At 40.0% G+C, this 11,004-nt stretch overlaps 1 protein-coding gene across 1 annotated transcript; it reads right to left on the bottom strand.

Moving 5' to 3' along the window:
- Positions 1–5,188: 5,188 nt before the first annotated feature.
- Positions 5,189–8,730, bottom strand: LOC103650023 (cyclic dof factor 2). Its single transcript, XM_008675696.4, has 2 exons — positions 8,309–8,730; positions 5,189–6,899 (listed from the first exon to the last, which is right to left on the bottom strand). The coding sequence occupies exons 1-2, from the start codon at positions 8,429–8,431 to the stop codon at positions 5,481–5,483; spliced, it is 1,542 nt and encodes a 513-aa protein (XP_008673918.1). The 5' UTR covers positions 8,432–8,730; the 3' UTR covers positions 5,189–5,480.
- Between the last annotated feature and the right edge of the window lie 2,274 nt (positions 8,731–11,004).

Below are 11,004 nucleotides of genomic sequence, written 5' to 3'. Positions count from 1 at the left end.
CTATGTTAATGTCAACTATCTACTAAGGGTTATGCCTAAAAGAGGGAATATGTTACCATTTTTTAAATTGTGTTGTTGGTTCTAGTGTCGTTGTGATTAGTAACTTTGTACTGCATGATGTTAATATTATTGGGACGAACTATCCGACAAATATCCGTTATCTACCCAAGTAATATCCGATATATGTTTATTATCGTCCGAATTAACACCCGGTCCCGTCGTGTACCCGTCCCAAATTTTATCCCCCGTACCCAATCCTGTATCTGAGAGAAACACATTAGGGTATTAGGGTAGGATATGAGATGACTCTTTATCCAATTGTATCCGTCCTGTTTTCACCCCTACAGAGAGGCTGAATTTTGGGATTATAACTCTAATTCTAAAAACAAAAAACGTCAGTAAAATAGAAAACTTCAGACTCATTTGTTTACTTAATGTTTGCTATAAGATCATTACTAAAGTCCTAAACAATAGGTTAGCCAGCTGCATTAAAAAAGTGATTGATGAGTCTCAGTCAAGTTTGTGAATGAGGGATTTATCCTAGACATCGTTATGGTGTTACATGAGATCTTACATGAAGTCAAAAAGAAAAACCACAGTCGTATTTTATTGAAAATTGACTTTAAGAAGGCGTATGATAAAGTGAACTGGTAGTTTTTACATCAGATGATGGTTCTGAAAGGATTTGGGAATATGTGGTATGACTGGGTTATGAAAACGGTGAGCGAGATAAAGTGGCAGTGAGGAAGAATGATGTTACTGGTCCTTTCTTTCCCCACTTTCAAAGGGGATCGATAGAGCGATCCTTTTTCTCCTCTGCTCTTTAATCTGACTGCGTATGATCTTGCTAATATAATTAGGAAGGCCCAGCTGGAAGGGTTGATTAAAGGTCTGGTCCCTCATATTATTGATAATGGGATTACCAATTTACAATATGTTGATGATACCATTTTCTTGTAACAAAATGATTCATATATGGCAAGAAACTTGAAATTCATCGTGATCTTGTTCGAACACACGTCTGGCTTGAAAATTAAATTTTCATAAAAGTGAAGTTTATTGTTTTGGGGAGGCTGAAGCCTTTAAAGACTTTATTATGATATTTTCACTTTCCCCCTTAAGGATCTCCCTATGAAATACCTGGGGATCCCCATAGACTGCAAAAAATTGGGGAGTCCCCACTGGTTAGCCTCTGAATAGAAATTAGGGAAAAAGCTAGAGATATGGAAAGCGAGATTCCTTAGCATGGGTGGGAGAGTGACCTTAATTAACAGTAGCCTTTCTAATGTCCCATTGTACATATGCGTTATTTCTATCTATCTGTCTTCAAAGTTTGTGATTGGTAAGCTAGACTTGAAAAGGAAAAAATGCTTTGGCAAAATGGCTTGAACACTAGAAAAATTTATCTTGTGGGTTGGAAATCGGTCTGTCAACCCAAAGACGATGGAGGTCTAGGTTTGCTAGACCTTAGATGCATGAACATAAGTCTTTTGGTTAAGTGGATGTGGAGAATGGAGTCTTCGGATGGTTTGTGGCAGAAAATCATTAAGGAAAAATATCTAAAAAAATTCCCCTTTAGTGCTGGCAAAGAAAAAGCCTATAGATTCGCAATTCTGGAAAGGGTTTATGGAAAAAAATGCTATGGCAAAATGGCTTGAACACTAGAAAAATTTATCTTGTGGGCTGGAAATCGGTCTGTCAACCCAAAGACGATGGAGGTCTAGGTTTGCTAGACCTTATATACATGAACATAAGTCTTTTGGTTAAGTGGATGTGGAGATTGGAGTCTTCAGATGGTTTGTGGCAGAAAATCATTAAGGAAAAATATCTAAAAAAATCCTCTTTAGTGCTGGCAAAGAAAAAGACTATAGATTCGCAATTCTGGAAAGGGCTGATGGAAAAAAATGCTCTGGCAAAATGGCTTGAGCACTAGAAAAATTTATCTTGTGGGCTGAAAATCGGTCTGTCAACCCAAAGACGATGGAGGTCTAGGTTTGCTAGACCTTAGATACATGAACATAAGTCTTTTGGTTAAGTGGATGTGGAGATTGGAGTCTTCGAATGGTTTGTGGCAGAAAATCATTAAGGAAAAATATCTAAAAAGATCCCCTTTAGTGCTGGCAAAAAAAAGCCTATAGATTCGCAATTCTGAAAAAGGCTGATGGAAAAAAATGATTTGGCAAAATGGCTTGAACACTAGAAAAAATTATCTTATGGGCTGGAAATCGGTCTGTCAACCCAAAGACGATGTAGGTCTAGGTTTGCTAGACCTTAGATGCATGATCATAATCCTTTTGGTTAAGTGGATGTGGAGATTGGAGTCTTCAAATGGTTTGTGGCAGAAAATCATTAAGGAAAAATATCTAAAAAAAATTCCCCTTTAGTGCCGGCAAAGAAAAAGCCTATAGATTCACAATTCTGGAAAGGGATGATGGAAGTTAAAAATGTTTATCTTAGATTTTGAAAAAAAATTGTTGAGAATGGGGAAAACACCAGTTCCTATTATGATGATGCCTGGTGTGGAGGCTCTCCCTTTGCTGAAAAATTCGGAAGGTTATTTGATTTAACCTTCGATAAAATGATTTTGATCGCAAATGCTATCTGGGCTAACCTTACAAATCTAAGGTTCAGAAGGATAATTATGGGTGACACAGCCAATATGTTTGAAAATTTGAAGTATTCCTATGAGTCCATTAATCTTTCAAATTCAAGAGATCGAGTCAGTTGGTCTCTTGGTGCAAAAGGCTTTTTGTTAATTCAGTGTATAAGCAATTGAGAAGTGCCTCCATAAAAAAACATCAATTTTTCTAAAGTGAATAAAGCTTCCACAAAAAATATTTTCTGGAGTGCTCGGTTGCTAAGTATATCCGGAGAATTGTTCAAATTGCCTTCAATCTGCCGAGCACCCCGAGTAGCATTGCCCACTTGTTGGAGGTCTGTATCCACTCTTAGTAAAGAGATTAGCTGGGTGTGGTGCAGTTCTATGGGTGACCTGGAAATCAAGAAATAGAGCTTGGTTTGATAACAAAATTGTTTCTGGATCCCTCTGAGGTGACTTACATTTGTTGCTTTTGTCCGGATTATTGGGCTACGTTGCAGACAAAGATGAAGACTAGTTCGAAGGCGACGATAGTGCCCTTAGCTGCCTGGTGATTTGCTGCTGTAAACACTTATGCTATATATGCTTCATGTCTGTTGCATTTAGGTTCTCTTTCATCAGTCGTTATAAACTTATAATAAGGCTGATGACTCTGTGATGTGCATTGGGGCTCCATCTAAATGTTTAGGGTTTAAGGAAAAGATCATCAGTATCTAGCCCACCCGACCAGACGCGAGGGAGCAGTGCATGGCATGGGCCATGTTTGCATGGTGTCACACCTTGGATTGGAGGCGAAGCAAGCGGGTGTAGGGCCACGACTAGAAGCAGAATAGACGCGACTGAGGGGCAAGCGCGCACGCAGTGACGACGAGCTCACCGACGACAGCACAACAACATAGATAATAAGATATATAATAAGCTTGCTCCAAAGTGGTAATTATATTATATTGTACAAGTCTCTACACGCATACACAAACCCCTCCAAGTAGAGTAAAAATATATATACATTTAGTACTGATTAACATATTTTATGTTAAATGTGGTTATCATGATAAGCTTATGACGTGTTTGGCTTGACTTTTGTCTTTGGTTTTTATCCTCTAAAAGCCAAAAGCCAAATCAAAGAACTCGATCCAAGAAACAGTTTTTTCTAAAAGCCAACTTTCTCGCAATGCAAAAATGAAAGCAGCCCTGGACCTGCTTTTAGTGACTTTCCGATAGAACTGTGAAAACATATATCGAATAACTTTTAACGATTTTTAGTGGTTTCGACCAAACGGTTTTTAGCTTTTTAACAGCTCACAGCCCACAGCAGCTTTTTCCACAACGGCTTTTTTCACAGCCACAACCCAACCAAACAGATCTTAGTATGATTACATATTTATTACTGTATAATTAGTTGTTATTTTTAAAAATAGATATAAGAGCATCTCCAAGAGCTCAAGTCTGCCATAATTAAATCAAGTTTTTTGGGAAAAATACAAAAACGTGTCTACAACGGTTCCCCTAAAGTGCTCCTAACTTTTTCATAGCCCCTAAAACTCCCTCATTTATAGCTACAAATGAGGAGAGTTTTGGGCTTCCCAGAAACAATCTGTCGCTTTAAGGATCTGTTGAAGAAAGAATTAAAATATACGCAACTAATTATTTAGATGTCCCTTAAAACTGATTTTGAGGAGTCATTTTATGGGAGCTCTTGAAATGCTCTAATTAGCTAATTCTTCTCATTCCGTCCACCTTTATCCATCCAACTGACCAAAATATGGTTATGTCCCACGTTTCAAATAAAAGGCTAAAATCCATGAATGATCATATCCCATCTAACTTTGCCCTTAAATCAAACAGTGGTAGTGCATTAGGCCATTTCAAGTAGTAGTTTCATTGCACGGTTTTCAAAAATGACATATCAGTTTTTGTCTATGAAATTGTGTATCTTAAGTTTCATCTGGATAAAACACTCGTCTATGAAATTGTGTATCGTAAGTTTCATCTGGATAAAACACTCTCCTCCTATGAAACTCTCTCTATCTCTCTCATCATAAATACCGTGACATGTCATCCAATATGCTGATGTGTCATCTCATTCAATAAGAATAAAACTATAATAAAACTCCCACTGCTAATGGCCTAAGGCTGCTAACAAATGGAGTATGGTTTTTGAACTCCCTCGTAAATATATATAGGCTAGCGACCATTATTATCTCATTAAGACTCATGAACCTAGTTATCCACTTCATGACGTTAATGTAAAGTACTCTTCCATTCCAAATTGTATGTTATTGTGATGTTTAGTTATATACTATATGTCTAGATATATATTATATCCGACAAAAACAAGTTTGCAATCAAGCTTCCCGTGCAATATTTGTGCAACTAAACTTCCAAAAGTCATAAGAATTCTCAAAATATTTATCGATGCACTTCGTTATTTACTCTACCAACATATCAAATTTCAAGTTCTAATTTATTTTTAAAAATAAAAAATCTATCTAATATGATGGATTAAAAATGATAGATTTTTTTCTTTTTTATAGGATGAATTAGAATAGCAAAATATGTGTTTACGAAAACCAGAATGACTTATAACTATAATTGAGAAGAGAGGGAGTACATTAGAACATTAACCGGTGCCAGGTAAAAGACTATCAACATTCAACATCAATTCACAGGCCTACTGTATTTACATAAGCGCTCCTTGAGCAGTCAGAATCTTCACACCAACCTAGCTATCGCTAGAAAGAAAAAAAATGTAAATCTTGGCCAGGCCTGAGTTGATTGCCAAACTGCTGCGCTTAGCGACAGATCAACTCAAGAAAAAGCTTAAATAGGAACATTGACCATCCTCTGGTATCCTTTGTTTTGAGGACACTTTATTTTTGTATCAGGCCCTCTCCTGAAATGTCTGAGAGCGGGAAAACGCTGCTGGATTGGCCTGCAGGGATTCTGGCGTCTTAGTCGCACTATTTTTCAGATCCTTGGACTGGAAAGACTTGAATATGATTCTGTCATCAGGCTTGATACCAAGAGAGGCCCAGATCGAACTCTTTGCTGCCTCTTCTGGGTTGTCAATTCGGAGAGCTTTAGGGACCCAAAACTTCTTTTCTGCCTTCTGTTCTTCCTGCAAATTAGCTACCCTTGTATGCTTTCCTAACACCCCAGAGTTGCTTCCTGAAAGAGCTAAACCGTTTGGAGGAAGAGATAGTAATGTAGGGGCACTACTTCCAGGCCATGGTGCACCCCATAGTCCACTTGGCCAGCCAGGAATGCAGCTCACGAAGGCTGGCACGAGAGGGAAAGGGAATGGAACAGCAGGTGCACAAATTCCTGGGGTTGGTACCATGGGTAGTGGTGGCAGTGAAAGAGGACTGACCGTACCATTTCCCGGCGTATGAATACCATCTTCTGAGCACTGATTAGTCGCCATGACTGCAGCAGGATTTCTGGAGAACACCGAAACAGGTCCAGCATGGTGAGGCTGCATTTTGTGATCAGGTACTTTCACACCATTACCGTACGCTGAAGTATTATCCTCCTCCTTTTTAACTGTATTTTCTGGCATCCAATTTTCGGAGGAACCAGATACCACTGCAGAAGATGCACATGATTTCTCTTCCTTATTATCACCAGAGACCAAGGAAATAAGGTCGGCATTGTTCTGCTCTTTAATATTACTGACTGGAGATACAGACTTGCACGCTGTTTCATTTTGTTTTCCTGAACCTTGAAGGAGACATGGCTTGGCTGCAACGGACTGGCGCTGAGTTGCATCAGAAACATCTCCATTAGTAGCAATGGTATAATCACACACCTTGGTGAAATGATGGTGATGAGATGGATCCTTATTTCTGCGTCTACCAGAACCTACAGGGACATTTCTCATAGTCCCCCCAGCAGTCCAGTACCTCTTGCAGTTTCGGCAGAAATGCCTGGGCTGGTTCACGTTGTAATTGTTGAAGTAGCAGAACTTTGTTTCCATACTATTGCAGCGAGGGCAAGGCAGAATCTTATCTGGCTTCTTGAGTACCTTCTCTTGGCCAGATCCACCAGATTCAGTCTTAGCTTCCTCAGACTTGGAATCGTATCTTTTCCCAGGCTGACTGATGATAGCTTGTAAACTATTCTTAGCTTCCTCAGAGTTGGAATCAGCTTCCATTTTCCCATGCTGACTGCTGATTGCCTGTAAACCATTCTTCATATTGCTCTTGGAAGGGAAGGGATTTGTTTTGACAATCAAAGACATGTTTGGAAGGCATGGCATGCCATCATTGCTTCTAACATCATTTGATAATTTGGTGCTAACCTGAAAGAGATAATTTATGATGTGTCATCAGAGGATAAACATCAGATCATAGTAGATTAGACAAGTGAGAATATGAAAAACATTATATGAAGCAGAATTTTAGTTTAATTCAGATCCAGACACAGGTACCCAATACTAACACTAAGCAACAGTTATCAACTACCATTTTATTTGGCACTTGAGGTACAATTAGTTACTATTATGCATAAAAATATGGAAACATTTAGACGATTTGTGTGCTGACAGTAACTGATGAAATGAAATGATGGATCAATACTCACAAGAACCACCCAATGTGTTACATGATTTGCATTCCATGCCACACAACTGAGGTTGTTAGAACTTGTGCTTTTGCTTTTCAACAAATTATTGGTCCGACTATAGAAGTATGCTAATGCACTTATGTCCAACAAGATTAGGCTGAATCACATGTGCAAACCTTAATTAGATGAAATAGTACATGTGCAACAGGGGTGTTCTAGCAAACCAAAAAGACCACCCCTGATTCCACCATCAGAGAGACAGAGAGTAAATATGAATAAGATTCTGTTTCTGTTCATAAGCACAGCAGAAACAACAAGTCCCTTGTCACACTCACACAACATGCTTTCATGTATAGTACACTGAAAGGTAGCCAGAGGAACCCCCCTCCCTTCTCAAAAAGAAAGACATCCAAAGGAACCTGATTAATAGTCTGTTAACTGATGTAACCTGAATGTTCCTTACCTTTTCCATGGCATTACTTACCCCCACGAAAACAAGAAAATTCTCAGCGATTTCTCCACAGACAAAGGCAATGTATCTTTCTAAAGAAAAAAAAAGGAAACAAAATCGTACGTGGACACTACGAAAAGGCAACCAATCTTCTTATCGTACATATTGAACATTTCGATTCCAAGCTATCACATCAAGCATGAACAGAAGTAATCCCTAAGCAGTCAGCACGAAACGATTATAGGCAGGCCGAAGGCTCACATGATTAGAATCTGGGTAAGGGATAAACCAACATAAATCTCCCCATAAATACGGCCGTAAATACGGAGAGTGACTTGTTGAAGAAACACGTATTGGAAGAAAATTCCCGTACAAACACTGAAGGAGCAAACACATAAACCCACAGCCTTTTTTTTAATGAGGTATGAAATCAAACAGGGCTCCAAAAGGAAGAATCTTTTCGCAGCAACAGCGACCAGAATCCCAGCAGGAACCATGATCCACCAACACGCATTTGACAGCGCAAAAGCAGGGGGGAGAAAAAGCGTATCCGATTCCGCTTTCCCGTCCTCTCCCTTTTCCTCAGAAACGGCCGGCAATGACCATCCTGCCCCCCCGCGAGAACCCGTCGACCATGAAAGATCCCTGTCCCTCGTCAGGGAATGAATCCGAGAACTGAGACTGTTGCTGCTCACCTCGGATGCGGCCGCAGCGGTGGCGGCGAAGACGGAGGAGTGGAGAACCGGGATGCTGCGGCCGAAGAGCTTAATGGCGGCGTCCTGTGCACAGTCCTGGTCCAGGCCTCCGGGCGCGGCCATGGCGCGCCGATCTCGGCCCCGCGGTCACCGGGAACAGGCGGCGCCTTGTGCGGAGGGCATGCGGGGTTCCCGAGGACGTGGTGCCGAGGAATGGAAGGGGAAGAGAAGAGCGAGAGGAAGACGGCGGTGATGATTGCGTGGGTGCTCGAGCGGAAAGGCGGCCTGCTGGTCTGGCCTGGACTCTGGAGCGAGGTTGTGCCCGGGCGAGGAGAATTCGGGGGCCTTTTTGCCCCCTTTTCTGATGGCTGCAGGAGAAGGGAGCGCGACCGGGGCAGCCGGTGAGAATGTGATAGCGGGAGGCGCGCGCGGGGCGTGTCCCGCTCCTGTGCTGTCAGGCGCCGCCTGTGCGACAACCGAGAAGCAACGAAGCAAGTACAATTCAATTTTTCCTAAATTACATTAGAGCACTTTTAACATAAATTGTATTGATATATCCTGTGCTCTAAATTTGCATATAATTTAACCCAACAGTTAGACCTTAAATAATTATTTTAAATAAATAAATCATAATATTAGAAAATAAATAGTTGAATATTAAGAGAAAACAAGTTTACTGCTCCAATATATAGGATACCATATTTAGGACCCAAGTGATAGAGCCTAATAATTATTTGATAATTTTATAAAATAAGATTACTGTTGGATGGTGTTTTATGGATCTAAACCTAATATTTTAGAATACAACCATGTTTAGAGCTCTTATAGAGACGCTCTTAGTATTCCTACATAGAGAAATGACTAGTACTCTATCCGTTTCAAAATAGTTATTGCTAAAATATTTATGATGACCAAACTTTTCAAGAGTAATAATAATTTAATAATTTATAAATATTTCTAGAAAATATAAATACAAATAAAAGCTCAAGTTTTTGGAATGCGGTCCAAATGAGCAAGTTATTTCCTCTATCACTTTGTAAGTATCGGTATGATATTAAAGGTGATCCATTTAACGATATTAATTATGATATATATATATATATATATATATTGTTAAAATGAATTTGTTTGACTTTTTGAAAATTGTAAACCCTTAAAATATGGTTTAAAGTATTAGCTAGTAATATATAATAAAGTTTATTTTAAGCCTATGTTCCATATGTGAGATATGTTCCTTGTTAAATCAACAAAAAGATCCTTATATGAGTTAACAATGTTCGAATAGACTTAAGCCTAGCTACAGGAGCAAAAGTCTCCTCAAAATTCAAACCTGCGACTTGAGCATAACCTTTTGCTACAAGTCTTGCTTTGTTTCTTGTCACCACTCCATATTGGTCTTGCTTGTTGCGAAACATCCACTTGGTGCCCACAACGTTTTGCTTTGGACGTGGCACCAGACTCCATACTTCATTTTCTCTTGAAGTTGTTGAGCTCCTCTTGCATGACCAACACACAGTTTGGATCCTGCAAGGCTTCTTCTACCCTAAAAGGCTCAATAGAAGAAATAAAAGAGTAGTGCTCACAAAAGTTTGCAATACGTGAACGAGTCGTTACTACCTAACCTTATGTCACCAAGAATATGATCAAATGGATGATCACTTTGAATGTTGGTGCGGACTTGGGTTCAAGGTTGTCACACCCGGTTTTGGAAGGCAACCCGAATGCGAACCATGTATGTGCAGGATCAGAAACTCACGTACACAATGATTACATAATTGGACATCATCACACATTGTTCAAAGTAAATAGCGGAAAGGTACTTTATTACATCAAGATGTCCAAGACATCCATAGAGTCATTACTTAACATAGTAATTAACATTACCAAAGTGTGGAAGGCAGCTGACTAGGGGTTTGGCTCTAACATAACTAGAACTCGTCGTAATCCTGGAACTCCTCAAAGTCCTCCATGTTGTTTGTATCTCCTCCTGAGCACTGAATACAGTGGGGTGGTTTTTAAAGCAAGGGTGAGTACACATCAACGTACTCAGCAAATGTCCCGTTTGGCTAAAGTGGGCTAGCTGTATATGAAGTTAAGGTTAAAGCAGTTGCTTTTAGTTGGTCAGGTATTTATTACTAGTAGTAAGCCAAGTTTTAGTAATAAGCCCAGTTATTACCCAGATGTACTCCCTCCAAGAGGAAATACCAGAGAATCATAGTTATAACCATCAATATTAATCATCATCATAGAGTATCCAAAGTTATTCTAATCAAAGAGGATCCCAAGGCTACTCTTAAACGTGAGCACGACTGATATACCAGTTTCTAACACTCTATAGAGGTTGTACACTTTACCCACGAGTCGTGATCCCTTTCCAGCCTAGGTTGTACAGACCCGATCTTCACTACCGAGGTGAATGGCCAGGGATACACTACGTAGCCTTTACAAAGGCTCCCCTGGTGCATAGCTGCTCGTTAGGTTTCACCAGTCATACAAACACAGTACACCTCCCTAAGGTGGGTGACTAACAAAACCAAATCAAATGAACCTTGACACCCACCCTTAGCAGAGCGAGCACTATGTCCCAGCCCCCATTGACGGTCCTCCGACAAAGCCAACCACACCCCTAGGTTCATCTAATTATTCAGCTAAGGACGTCCCATTCCACCCTCATGGTTGCACTGTTATCCCAGGTG

The sequence above is a fragment of the Zea mays genome, chromosome 3, assembly GCF_902167145.1.
Source record: "Zea mays cultivar B73 chromosome 3, Zm-B73-REFERENCE-NAM-5.0, whole genome shotgun sequence".
NCBI lineage: Eukaryota > Viridiplantae > Streptophyta > Magnoliopsida > Poales > Poaceae > Zea > Zea mays.
Note: the sequence above shows the minus strand (reverse complement) of the source record. Positions and strands in the feature narration are given on the sequence as shown.